The following is a 14,099-nucleotide window of genomic DNA, read 5'->3' as shown; positions in this document are numbered from 1 at the left end:
CACGCGCACACATATGTGTTATTTTCGCCGCCGGCGCGCAGCGGGGGCCGCCCCCGCAGAGCCGGGCCGCCCCGGGAGCGCTCCCCCCCTCCCGCCCCAACCCCGCGGCGGGGGCCCGCGGCCAGCGGTGGGGCCGCCCCGCACCGCCCCCGGCCGCGCCCCCCGGCCCCGGCCCCCTCCCCGGCAGCGGCGGCGGCGCGGGGCGGCCCGTCAGCTCGGGCAGCGCCGAGCCTGCGCACTGGGCGCCCGGGCGGGCACGGCGGCCGCGGGGCGAGGAGCGGCGGCGCGGGGCGGGCCGGGCCGGGCCAGGTGCTGCGAGGCGGGGGAGCGCGGAGCGACCCTGCGCGGGGGCGGCGGCGGAGGCCGTGCCGCCATGCGCCGTGCCGCGGGCCGGGCTCGCCATCCTGCGGCGTAAGCGGCGGGACGCGGCTCGGCTTTCCGCCCGTGATGTCCCCCGGGCAACAGGGGAAGGCGACTCACTCGAGGGCTGCGGCAGAGGCCTAGTGCGGCTCCGCGTCCGCGCCGCCGCGCCCCCATGGCCGAGGAGCAGCAGCCGGAGGGGCAGCCGCCGCGGCGGCTGGCCGGCACCCCCGCGCCCGGCGGGGCCCTGCCGGCCCTGGTGCCGGGGCTGCAGGGCGGCGAGGCCAGCGCGCTGCAGCACAAGATCTGCAGCTCCATCTGGTAAGGGCCGGGCCCCGCCGCCGCCCGGGTGGGCTGGCCGCGGGCCAGCGCTCGGCTCCGCGGAGGGGGGCGGGCGGGAGCGCGGGGGGGCGCGGCCCCTTTGTGCGGGGAAGCGCGGAGCCGCCCCCCCAGCCCCCGGGGCAGCCGTGCGGAAAACACGCGTGTCCGTGGGCAGGTGCGCCGGGCGACCGCGGCCGCGCCGGGCGCGGGGGGTTTCCCCGGTGGGCGGCAGCCCCCGGTGTGGCGGGGCGGGGCGGCGGGGGGCCGGGGGCGCGGGCTCACCTGCCGGGGGCGTCTGCGGCGCCCGGCGCGGCCCCCGGGTGTGCCCTCTGCGCCTTCCAGCGCTGGAGGCGCCCAGCACGGGCGTGCAGCGCGGAATGCAGCGCCTTGCAGCGCGGGTGCGTTTTGCCAGCCTCCCCCTTCCGCTGAGTTTCCCGTCTGGCCATTGAAATGCAATTTTGGCTGAAACTTGGGATGGTGGTTGGCAAGTTCCTGCGCAGGAATCCAGTCCTTCGGGTTTTTTCCTAAAAATCACAACAAAATTCTCAGTGAACCAGCGTTTTACTTCAGAGTATTTATTTTGGGTGCCTTTGAGGGAAAGAGAAATTGAGTGTAGCTTGCCCTGCAAATAAAATATTTTGTTTTTTTCAAAGAGAATACAAGCAAGAGGTGCTCACCTGCAGCATTTACGTTTTGTGTGTGTTTTTAAAAGCTGCTTTTGGCTGAGGGGGTTGATAAAAGTATTGCGAAAGTTGGGAGTTGTAAATATAGGTTGCTCATATGTGTTTTCCTCTATATATACCCGCCACATATATATGCACATACCATATATATATATGTTTATGTATGTGTACTCGTCCTAATAGAAACATAGTGATCCAGCTTGCATATTACTTCATACTATAGTTAGAATTTATGGTTGGAATTGATGCAGCTGGAAAAGAAAGAATGTAAATACAATGTTACCTTCAGATTCTTTTGTTGTATGGCATACTGAAATTGCATTTACTGTTTGGTTGTTGTGGGTGGTATTTTGGATTTCTTTTTAAAAAATTTAAACCGTAAATTCATTGTCCTTAATCCACACTTGCTACCTTTTGTTTTGGTTTTCTCTGCAGCGTGACCTAGAGAGGGAATGCAAACTGCAGGATTTCCTGTCTGTTTAGATGACAAAATCTTCACACCCTGCTAATGTATTATGGTATTTAGTGATAGCCTTTTTAGATTTTCTTCTCTTTCCATGAACGTGCTGTTTGGAAACGAGCCTCAGAAAGCATGTTTACACTGCATTCAGATTAGGTATCATGTCCAAGTTGAAGACAAAATGGCTACTAAGTAAAACCTCTGCTTTTATTATGGGTTTTCTTTTCAAGGAAGAAGAGTACCTATGTTAGCCTTTTAAATGAAGGCTGCTTATTTGATTCAGGTAAACCTGCTGGATAGCACGAGCCCACGTTTGGGACAGAGGAGCGCAGCGTTTTGCCTGGTGTGCGTGGCTCGCCTGGTGCCACATGCTTGTGACCAGCAGAGGTTTTGCCAGCACCTTGCAGCCCTGTCCCCTGGTACTTTCGCCGATGCTCCTCACCTCCGCACGTGTGTTCCTCCTGGGTACCTGCTTCCTGCACCGGGCTGGGACTTCCCTGCCCTTTTCAGGCCGTACCCATTCCCTGCGGGTTACGCTGTTGAAATGCAGTACTTGAAGATAAGGTTCTTTTTTATAAGAAAACTTTTTGGTATCTTCAAATCACGTGTTTGGGACCACTAGAAATTGTGTTTCTGCACTGTGATCCAGCAGACTTCATTTGGGGCTGGGGTTTAATTTTACTTTGCATCTTGATGTAGATGCTGTGGTGGTTTCTGGGCAGCAAGGATGAGGAGCATTGCCAGGGAAGTCGTGCACGCTGCACTCGGAGTAAACGGTGTGAAGTCTGGTGTAGTTGCAGTCTCTGATCTGCTGTTCTGTCTGGTGGGTGCTGGGTGCTGGTGCTGGATAAACAGCGGGAGAGGTTGTGGAAGGTCACTCGTGAAAATGGCAGTGCCCTGTTGTTAACAGAACTTGGTGTAACGTGCAGAAGAGAGCTTCCTCTTTTCTGCTTTCCCTCCTCTTCCTCCCCTTGTCCCCCGCCGTGCCAGTTCTGCGTGCCGGCAGGTTGGCATGTTCCGTTCCCCCTTTGCTTCCTGAAGGGTTTAGCACATCTAGGCTAGGACTCACCTGTATTGTTTCCCCCCTTTTCTGCTGCACGTTTGTGCGTAGTGGAGGGATGTTTTCAGTAGGTTTTGTTTCTTAGGGTTTCGGTGCTGTGTTTTTTGGTGTTTTTCCTGGTTTTTTTTTAATGATTATTTTTTAAAGAAAGGGTTTGGGTCTTCAAATTATACTGTCAATAAAAATACTAGTATAGCAGCTACTGAAATGCTGGACTTGGGGATCACAAACAAGTCTGTGCTTGTCCTTGCGCTGTACAGAGAAATATAAATATAGTGTGTGATGTAGGCCTCGAGCGGGACAATGAGGCATTCATTATCTCAACTCATATTTAATTTATTCTGTTTATTAAATTAAAATGTAGTTTGACAAAAGTATCTCAAGTAATTGCGAACATGTGGAGTCCCTTAAAATGAAACAATAGGTTAAGTCCTGCTGGTTAAAATTACAGGCGTGGTCCACGTATATACTGAAGACTTGAAAGTGTGCTTGCTAGGACTCCAGTCGGGTTTTTGGGGTTTTTTTGTTGTTTTTTTTGCATGTAAAGTGACCATTGGTTTTGGACTGAAGAGGGGAAGATAAGAGTTACCTAGCTGTGCTTAAAAACTGATCAGGAAGTATTTATTTGCATCACAGCATCACATACAGGTATTTAACTGCTGTTTGGTTACAATAATGAAAGTTCATCACTGTCTTGACAGTATTTTGTTTTTCCTGTCTGCTTCACGTGAACACATCCAGCAAAGTGGTGTCTGTTTCTGTTCTGTGTTGCGTATTGAGTTGCTAAGGCAGTTGGATGTGTTCTTACTGCGTCAATGAAATGGGCAGAAATAATATTAGATGTCTTTTCCCATTGACGGATTACAAGTCTAGACGGGGAGTACGCGTCTTTGGGAGCCTAGCTTGGTTGATTAGTGTCAGGTTGGGCGGCTTTGTAAATTGCCCTGGTCTTCACTGGACACTGGGCCTTAATCTGCCTGGGTTTATTTCCCTTCAGATTTATTAAAGCTTTCATATTTATTAATAGCTTTTTGTCCAGACGTTAGAGCCTGAGGCAGGAAAACCTCCCTAGTCAGCTGTCTGAGCATATAGACTAATGGGGTTTCAATTATTTTCTTCGGCTGAGGGTACTGTATTACCAAATGTGTGTTATTTGTATATGATGTTTCTGTACCCAAACATATGGTGGCGAAGGCAGAGTCTACTCAATATCACATTAAGTTGCCTAAGAATATCCTATAGCTAAAGACAGCCAGCAAGGTACATCGTAAAAGCAGGGTGGTCGAGGTGCGGAGATGACCAAGGGAGGATGTTGTTGGTCGAGGATCTGCTTTTGCTGATGTGAAAGAAAAAGACCAATGGTTTTAGGCAATTTAATCTCTTTGCTCACTGTATTAATCTAAAATCCAGTCCGTAGGTTCGTTTTCTTGTTCACTGTTGCGAATAACTGGTGATGATTGTTCAATGAGTACTTGTTTACTGTTGTAAATAGTAATCTGGTGCTTGCATCTGTACATGCATTGGCCCCAGCTTCTTTCACCTTGCCTGCATCTCAGCTCTTGTTGTCCTAAAGGCATCTGTTAGGATTTGATTATCATAATTCTGCCTGAGGGATTAATTTCTCTCCTCCCCCTCCCCAATATCTCGTGTGTAAACTGAGCCGAGGACCAGGCGGCGTGGAGTGGCAAACACAAAGCATTGCTTTTGCAGCCGTTTGGGTTGGACGTGGGTGTGGGTTTCAGATCCATAATTTTTGTCCTCAAATTGCTCTTCTAGCTAGAAGTTGTATTGGAAAACCACATGAGCTAGGCTGGGCAGTGCCAAAATTATATGTCCTAAGGCCCGGTTTGTCTCATGTTGAAGGGGGAGTAGGAGGTGAATCGTGCCCTTGTTAGTTTTGGGCTCTCAGTATCGTGCTGTAAAACCAGACTAGCTGATTGGAACAGTAGTATTTTCTAATCTTTGGAAGGCTCCATTCTTTCTTACGACTTGCATCATTCCTGCTCCCTCCTGCAGTTGCATCCATCACTCCTCATTAGGCATTGTCAGCAAGTGTAGATTGTCACTTAGCTGTTGGCAGAGCAAATGTTCTGCAATTTGGGAAATGCCATTGAGGTTTTTCGTAATAGGAATTGCTACTTATTGGTATGGTTAGGTCAGCAGAAAAAAAACCATTGACAGTCTTGGTATTTTTAATAAAATACCTGGCAATGAAGAGGGAAGCTCAGTGTGTATGTGTTTCAGGCTCTTTGCAAATGTAGGTGCAAACACCTTTTTGGTCGTTTTCTTCTGCAGTTGAAATCAGTTTATGTAGTTTTTTTAAAAATTATGGATTTCTTGATTTGGGTTGGATTAATCTGTAGACATCTGCATTTACTCTTTTTCAGTTTTCTATAGTTCTGGAGGGAGTGAGTCAGGGAGTAAGAGGGGAAAAAAACAAACCAAAACCTCAGTATTTTGTTAGAGTCTGTCGAAATTGAGTGGGGAATTTAAAATTTCCTATAACTGATTACAGACCCTTTGTGGTTATTCTGTGCCTCCAGCCCAAAATGCACCAGCCAGCGTTCCCTCCTTCATCCTAGTTAATTCACTGTTGGAGGTGGGAAACAAAACTTAAGAGTTCTTCAATAAAAGGTTGCTAACTATTGTGAGGAAGAGCTAATAATTGTCATTGACAGGTGTACAGGCTGCACTCATTTCACTAAATCTGCTTAACATCGGCAGTGTGTTTACTACTTTTGAAAAAATACGTTGAGCCCCTCAGGTAAGAGGTGCTGTGTAAAACTGCAAAAAATTTCTTGTCACTAAGGCAGTTTTCCCTGGCTTTATGGTTCCATTGTTTACAGGTGGTGGTGAGACTGGCCTGCCCTGGATGTATTTCCTGATGTGGTGTATAAGCAGTCAAATACATAAGATAAAATTGAGCTGTGGACCATATTTTAAGGTAGTTCTTTGTTATTTTGGGAAGCGTCAGCCTTCCTTGGGCAAAGCATTTAGCAGCGTGTCATTCTCCTTAACACTCTGTTACCCCGAATGGATAGGAATAGAAAGTAGGGTTTGTTTCATTTGACATATGTTATCCTATATGAGTTGGTCAAGGTAGCTCCCTTGTAGTGGTGGTGGAGAATAATATGCTTCTGATGTAAGGGCCGTCTCCTGGGGAAGGCATCTTTATAAAACAATCCATCTGATCACTTTATGTGCCTATTTCCCTTTGACTGTAAACAAATTTTAAACCATGTGCCAGGGTGTAGGCATCTGCGGAGCAGATCTCTTGAATTGGGCAGAACAAATCCTACCATTTGTCACTTCTTCAGGTCAGCTTATTTTCTTGGAGGGTGGCCGCTCCATCCCTCCGTGGGTTGTTTTGGACATCTTCCATTCCCTTGAACAAAGTCCAGGTACGCCCTTTATGTATTACTACGCATTCCTGTATGGAGGAAAATCCTCCTTTTCGGGGGAAGCCACCCTGGAAAAATTCCTTCTCACCAAAGTGGCTTAAAAAAAGCATTTACAGTTCTGTCCTGAAATGCATCCCCTTGCTGTTGGGAAAGCCTTCCTCCATGCCGCTGACTGCCGGGAGCGGGGAGCAGGCAGGTCAGTGGCACGCAGCAGTCCATGCCAGATCGGCGTGGGAGGAGAAGCAACTTTCCAAAACGGGGCACAGCCACCACGGTGGTGGAGTTTCTAGGTCAGCAGGTGTGGAAGCCAATTTGATCTGCAGGCATTTTTACAAGGTTAGAAAATAAACCTGAATAAAATGAATGCTGACCTTTGTGTAACCTTTTGAGAATGGAGTTGAGGTTTTATTGAATATCCTGGCTCTGAGTTGGATGGAATAGCTTTGCAGAAAAAAAAATATCTTTGTAAATCTGCTTTTAGAAGAGTGGATTTTTTTACTCTTGCTTGTGGGTTTTGTTTGTCTTTGTTTCTTGAAACAATAGGTTCTAATAGAGTATATGGGGAAAAGACCCAGTATTCAAGTCATAAAAGGTTTGGCTAAGTTTTACTGCTGTTCATTTAAAATACATAGGAGTGCATTAAATCGTTGACTTCACAGCACCAAACACACGTGATTCCTTGTTCCAGAAATGTTTTACTTTCTGCTGCAGGAGTTCCCTTCATCGAAGCAAGTGGGATGGTGTGACATTGTGATTCAGAGCAGCCTTTCTAATGAGTTCTCAATAAGCACACAGTTGCAGGATGGTCGTCCCAGGCCTTCGTAGCTGGGTTGCTCCCCATTTGGGGCGGTTCTGTTTGGTTGGCATGTGTCTGTCTGCCACTGGCGAGTAGGAATCCAAATCTTTTTCTGAAAAGAACACTTAGAACTCTCCCTAAAATTTTCTGGATGCCATATAAATTAACCAGAAAAAATACTGTAACTGGGCGAGATGACAGTACTGCTCTGGTTTGGGTGATCAGATTTACACTGAAGCACTGATTAATCTCTTAGTTAATTGGGGCTTGGGGTGGTTTTGTTAGTCTTTTTGTGTGTCCGTGTGTGTGTGTGTAGTTTTGAGAGCAGGGGTTGAGCTTAATGTTTTTACACAGATGCCATAACTTATGTATGTTGCCTTCTCTTGTTACTCCACTCTGCCGCTTGCCAAACAGAAGTATTTGGACAAGGGCCAGAGCTGCAAAATTCAGATCAGGATCCAAATTTGGATTTTTGGTTCAAGCCTTTCTAATATCTAACATTACAAAGCCTCCTATATAAATAAGGAGCTCCTTATTTTTAAACTGTGAAGATGAGGAGATGGAGGTAGCTTTCTGGCTTGCTTCTGGAGTAGTCTAGGTAGAACATGGGACTGCGTGTTTGAAAAGCTACCAGCAGGTGATTCCAAAGGTAAATTGAATAGATGAAAATGCAGTGCTCTGTCACCCAGAAAGAGCCCAAGCAGAAGGCCAGCCAGCACAAATGGGCAATTCCAGGCTGGTGAGAAGAGTCCCCTAAACACATCTAAAAATTCTGAAAGTCCTTGGGGTGTTTTGTCGTGTTCCGTTAGATCTTTGGGAATTCTGAGGGTTGTGATTCGTTTGGTTTGTTCTAAATGGAGTTAGCCAGTATCTGAATTTTAATGCTTTCTTGATTTAATGGAAAAAGGATTGTCTCTCATCAAGTAGGATGTTCGTTATCGGCTGCTGTGCCATCAACAGTCTTTCAGTAAGCTGCCAAGTGTTTTCTGTTGTTGAATGTTTAATCATTAAGACAGTGGGAAAAAAACATTCAAAACTTGCCGAATATTTTCCCTGTTGCTTGTTTTTAATTGCTTGTGGTTGCTGCAGTGACATCGTACCAGTTGAAGGGTGGGGAGGCCGGGTGTTGCTGCAGGCGGGACCGGGGATGGGGATGGTCTCTGTGGGTGGGACATGCACCCTGGGAGTTGTGGCGGAGGGGCCTCCCGTGGGTGGCAGACCCACCAGGTTCTCCTTTTGGACCTACAGCACCCAGTGAGTGGTCTGGCCTTTATTGCTCCATCTGCGTAAGCTGGTACCTTTTACTCACCGTGAGGTGTCAACACGTGGCAGGGTGCAGCGCGTGGCGGTGGCACAGGTAGGGGATGTGTCCGTGGGTCTGGGGTTTTGGGGTGTTCCTGTGCTCCTCCGGAGCGACGGGTCTTGCGTAGCTTTTCCCTGGAGCTGGCTGGGGATGGCCTCACTTACAGATCCGATAGTCAGGTACTTCAAGTTTGGGAAGAAAATCTTGTTCCTGGGAAGAACTTGTTTACTTAAACGAGGCATATTTGTGTCTCCCCCTGAGAGGAAATTTGTGGTTATATGTCAGGGTCTGTGATTTATGGCTGTCCTTTTTGATGGATGGTCTCAGAGGCATGGAGGCAATCTTAGTCAAAGATTTCTTAGTCAAAGATTCCGAAGTGCTATTATGAGGTTGTTGGGACTCCTGCCAGTGAAAAATTTGGATTGCACTGGACAGCAGGAATTACAGTTCATTACTTGGGTTGCCTATAAAGCAGTGAATTAGATTGTTTTTAAAGCTGTCAGCAATACAAACAGACTGTTGGAACTTTTTCTTAGTACAGAGTTGCCTGGCAGTGTCTGCCTCAAGCATCCCTCGGACAAACAAGAATTAGCTTGTGAGCAAGGTGTGCTGGATAGTAGGATGGGAAGTTTGCTTCTCTTGAGTTTTCTTCACCTTCTTGCCTGTGTTCAGAAATCACCTGAAGATACTTGGAGTAGTCTTTGTGACTTCAGTGAAAATACTCCTGTGTGCTTTTTCCTCTCCTCATCAGAACCGTTCCCATATTAAAATGCATACTTAAAATTGACAGTTACTTGGTACCACAAATGATAACTGTTTGAAGGCCTGTGCATTGAAAAGCTTTAACATCTTCTTAATATTTTTTGTGGATTGAATTTTAAGTCTTTTTAAAATCTGCTTTGGAAAATAGTGACAACTCCTTCCTCTGGAACCACATGCTAGTTTTGTTGCTAATTCAGTGGAGAAAAGTACTCGAGAGGCTCGGGTGCTTATTAAGCCAGGTGAGGAGCTGGGCAAAGGTGATTGTGGATGCCGGGTGATGCTGTGTCCAGAGGCAATCTGAAACTGGGACTTGAGGCTTCTGCTTTGGGGCTGGACACCCTCTGGCAGGCCTGGTTTGCTGTGCGTGCTGGTGTGTGCAGGCAGTGGTGTCTGGAAGGGCATGCAGGTGGCAGATGCCCCTTGGTGTCCCTGCTGTGCCCTTGAGGGAGGGTCCCTGGTCCCTTGCAGGATGGGTAGCTGGCCAAAGGGAGCAGTGCTTGGTGTTTCTTACCCAGCATTGTCTGCCTCCAGCTGCCATCTCCCGTGCTGTGTTCGGTTTCTGATGCTTTGTGCTTCTCGCTGTGCTTCTCAATGAAGGGTAAACCATCGCTCCGTGATCCTTGCGCAGGTTCTATGGAAGTTGGTAGCTGTGGGTGAGGCACCTGCGAGGTTGGCTGGTGCTCAGCCCTTGTGTGAAAGCTGCAGCTCTGCTCTGATGGGACTGTCTGAAGCAAGGGCTGAAAATAGTTTTGAAATAATCTTGCAGGAGTCAGAGACTGCCACAGGAACCTTTTGTCCGAGCTCGGACAAAGTATGGTGTTTCTTTCATTAAGGGTGCATAAAAAGTTTGCCTATTTTCTTCATGGTTTGATTTTATTATTATTATTTTTTATTAAGCCTGTTAGCATTATAAATGATGAGCTGTGTTAGAGCCTACAGTGCTGTTAGTGGTCATGTAAACTACATGAATTGGTTGGTATTTAAAAGACAGTCAAATTACTCACTGGCAGTAATCACAAAACTGCACACCTGGAACCACAGTTTGCTGAAGAGCACAGCCAGCTTTTGGCTCCGTGAGCCTGCTCTGCAGAATTACCTTCATTATGCTTGATTCCAGTGGTATGGTTCAATGATTAACTCATAAGAAGTTGAGAAATGAATTGGCAGCTGAGAGAAAAGTGGATTTGCTTCTTCTATTCAACAAGTGAATGAAGTGGGGTTGACAGATCTAGTTATAAAAATATGGAAAGGGATATTTTGAACAGAAACCATCAGTTGTATTTAACAACTAGAGATAGCTTGCTGAGTCAAATAAAAAAAATCTCAACTAATCAACAAATGTGCTGAAGATGTAAGAAAAAGCACTTTTTGTCGTCTTTTTTACAGCTGGTTTGTGTGTGTTTAATTGCATCAGACAAAAGTTTGTCTAAATCAGTTTATACTGAAACTTAGTAAAAAATTAATTTTACAAGTTATCATTTTATCAAGCAAAAAAATCTAAAATGTTGACCCTGAAGATTTGGTAACTTATCTAATTAAGTCCCTGATCTGTGAAGATACTCAGACAACTATCTCTTATCGATTACTTCAGAGTAGAAGCTAGGTGTCTGATTACCCTGTAGATAATATGCCTGAACTTACACTATGAGTAGTCAATTTTCCTGATTATTAGTGGCTAATAAAAAGGGTAATAGTCTTGATTTCTCAGGCTGAGAATAAAAATGAAAACCAAGATAATTTTCTTTGGGTTTTTTTTGGTTTTTGTTTAGTACCACTAAGTTTAAGCAGTCCCCATTTAGCTTTCATTGCACATATCCCCATGGACTGCATCTCTTCCTTGCTAGAAGCTTACTTCTCATGGAGGGATTAAGAATGTGTGACACTCATGTACCATCGTGGTTTGTAAATTCAAGTTGGTGAAACTTGTAGCTTAATGGAAAAACAAAATGTAGATTGTGTGTACAGTGGTTCAGTGCGTGGAAGCCCTCTCTCTGTGAATGCTTAGACACATATGTATGTATTGGGATGTCAACTCATAGCCCCAGATGTTCACGGTGAAAATATTTATAATGGATGTTGGCAGTGCAGAACCTAACTGTTGTTCTTAGTCACTTCAGAGAAGTTTTGAGTATTCAGTGGTAACCTGTATTAAATCCCAGTAGCTTTGTGGCAAATCAGGCCCAGTGTAGGATCAGGAGATAGCTCGAGTGCATTGTGTTCCTCAGGGAGAGATGGTCCTTCCTAAATTCATCAAACTCAGATGAGCTGCAGTTTTGGCTTGATCAGTTCAGCTGCTGAGTAAGGGAGTGGCAATGCAGTGTATAGCTCACCTTGAAAATTGAAATCAAACTGTGTTAATAATCAGGAAAAGAGTTTTCATTCTCTTAACGCAAACATCTGCTCTCCCATGGGCATGTTTACGTATGATGTGGTTCACAGGAATGAAAATCCAGACCGATCAATTCTGTAGTGCTCTTAGACAACATCTCCTTCTGGAAGGACTCATCAGACAAGTAACTGTGGGTAACATTAGTGTGAAGATTTTATACAAGCATAGTTCAATAAATTGTTAGATGCTGAAAGATGTTAGCCAGTTACGTGCTGCAGCCTACAGGTGAATTTCAACAGTGCGGTTATCTCAGTGAGTATTGCTGTAGTAGCTTTCTGTCTACATCTGTCTCAAATAGAATTCTTCGGTGCCGTGAGTTTTGGAAAGGCAGAAGTTTAATGCAGCTTTTCTGAAGTCTGTTCTAGATTTCATCAATGACAGCCTTGTCTGTTTCTATTTTACTGAGTAAGTTGTGGTGTAACTTTACCATTCCCGGGATGTTTAAAACGGACAGACTGTGACTAATGAATCCGTGCAGGTGTTCTGCAAATTGTCTTAATAGGGTGCTGAACTCAGTGACCTGCATGGCTGTGGCTTCATGACTTTGTACTAGGACAGGTCGCATGCCTTCTACCATGTTTTTAAAAGGAAACATGACAATATGAAAACTTTTAACATAGACATCAAAATGCTTATGAACAATGCCATGCCTGCAAAGCAGGTATGTTGCTTGAGAAGAAAATGGCTAAGTTCTCCAGTTTTTGGGTCACATTCCCAGCAGTTGCCTACAGAAGTAGGATGGGGCGGCAGAGCCAGGGGTGGGTAGCACAGTCATCTTGCCTGCTTCAAACTGGCTGCATTGTTCCAAGGAGACAAGCAAGAGTACAGAACCTTAAAGTTGTGGGGTATTAAGTACTGGTCAGATGCCTGCTGTTCATCATTTCCATTCATAAATGAGGTTTTAGAGGAAAGAAGTAATCTGATAATTTACTTGTTCATTCACCATGGCTGCAGAGGCAGCCTAGTAGTGAAGGAGGCAGTGAGTGGAGTGAAGGTGACAGAGTGAATGGTGCTCACCTGCCTTACACTTGTAGTTCATGAAGCGCTGGCAGTGGAGTTGTCTATTCTGGCTGCTCTGGAGCTGTACAGGCCTGATGGATGCTGCAGCCCAAGAGCTGGTAAACGTAGTCTTGGGTTGGAGCAACCAGTCCTGCAGTGCAGGCTCGTGTAAGATGCTTGTTTGACACAGTTAAGCTACCACCTAGGAGTAAGTGCAGTTGCGTTCAAACCCGGCTTTGTAGGTGCAAACTGAAGTAGGTGCATGCAGGTATGAACTTACACAACTTAATTAAATTTTGTGCAGCTTTAATTTTAAGCAAGCTTACAGGTTTAGACAGGCTCTTGAGTCTGCAAGTAAACTAAAGTTCACTTGGGCTGTAGGGTAGGGGAACTCAAACTTCCCAGTCTAAATCCTTGAGAATTGGAATAGTGCATGTTTGTAACTTTTCTGAAGATCCTAGTTTAGGGATTAAAGCAATTTGTAAAAGATGCCACTAGGAGTATTTTTTTCTTAGCCCAGAAGCAGAGGGTGGAAAACTGATAGGTTAAACTGTTTTAGTATTCAGTGAACTGACCTTTAAGGTAGGCAAGAGACTCGGAGCAACTTGCAGCTTTTTATTTGCAGGGACGACAGTTTCTGTGCCGGGAGCGGGTCAAAGCTGGTAAGCAGAGGTGGGTGAGAAATGCCCCAGGGTGCAGGTGCAAAGCTGAAGGATGGAGGCCTGAAAAAACCGGTGGCAGCTGAACGAGAGGGAGGAATTTTTTTGAGCTAGGAGGTTATATGACTGCCGCTGTCAGGCAGCAGTGACGTGTTCATCCTGCATATATGTTCAGCTGTTAAATTTTCACCTGTACAAAAAAGTCAGGGATGGGAGTGAGGTTATGGGATGTTCCAGTGAGCAGTGTGGCACAGGTCAGGGAGAGAAGTTGCCTTTCCTGTGGCAGTGAAGCCGTGCCAATCCAGCACAAAAGAAATTGCCCTTTTAGTAGGCAGGTGCTTGGAGAGTGCTTGGAGATACTCAGGGCATTACTCAGCACAGGGAAACCGAAGAGGTTGCAAGGATTGAATTCCCTCAGAGTTACCAAGGTCAGCACTCGGGTACAGGTTCCTCAAGTGGAAAAAAAAGTGCTGGGGAGCAGTGTGGTGGAGAGCTATGGGGGTGAGGAGGATGAGGAGTGCAGACCTCCAGAGATCAGGGCAGAAATGGAAGTGGAAGTGGTAGGATATTCTAAGCAGCACAGGGAGGAGGGGGCTGGATAAAAGCTGTATTTGTTTGCAGAAAGGCAGGCTGATGCCTAGGGGTGCGCTGTGCGATGCTGAGGGGAGAGGTGGATGTCTGTGGCATGGAGGAGGGACATGCCTGTGCGGGTTAAGCTGAACCTCCCCAGTGCGGTGTCTGTGCAGCCCTCAAAATGCTCCTCTGCTTCCTAGCGAGGGTCAGGCCTCAGGTAGCATTGGGATAGTAGCGTGGTGGGAAGGCTGGGGCTCCTTTCCAGGCTGACAGTGGGACACCTGCAGCTGTTGACCCTGCAGATTTTTGAGAGGGGACGGCTGCACGGAGTGT

The 14,099-nt window shown here is 46.6% G+C and overlaps 1 protein-coding gene across 1 annotated transcript in view; it reads left to right on the top strand.

Annotated features, from left to right (window-relative positions):
• The first annotated feature begins 280 nt into the window (after nucleotides 1–280).
• Nucleotides 281–14,099, top strand: part of RFX7 (regulatory factor X7) — a 51,453-nt gene continuing 37,634 nt past the window's right edge. Inside the window, exon 1 of the mRNA XM_040600180.1 lies at nucleotides 281–681. Coding sequence (XP_040456114.1) covers nucleotides 536–681 — 146 coding nt within the window. The 5' untranslated portion in view covers nucleotides 281–535. The remainder of the gene's footprint in view (nucleotides 682–14,099) is intronic.

The sequence above is a fragment of the Falco naumanni genome, chromosome 7 (assembly GCF_017639655.2).
Source record: "Falco naumanni isolate bFalNau1 chromosome 7, bFalNau1.pat, whole genome shotgun sequence".
NCBI lineage: Eukaryota > Metazoa > Chordata > Aves > Falconiformes > Falconidae > Falco > Falco naumanni.
Note: the sequence above shows the minus strand (reverse complement) of the source record. Positions and strands in the feature narration are given on the sequence as shown.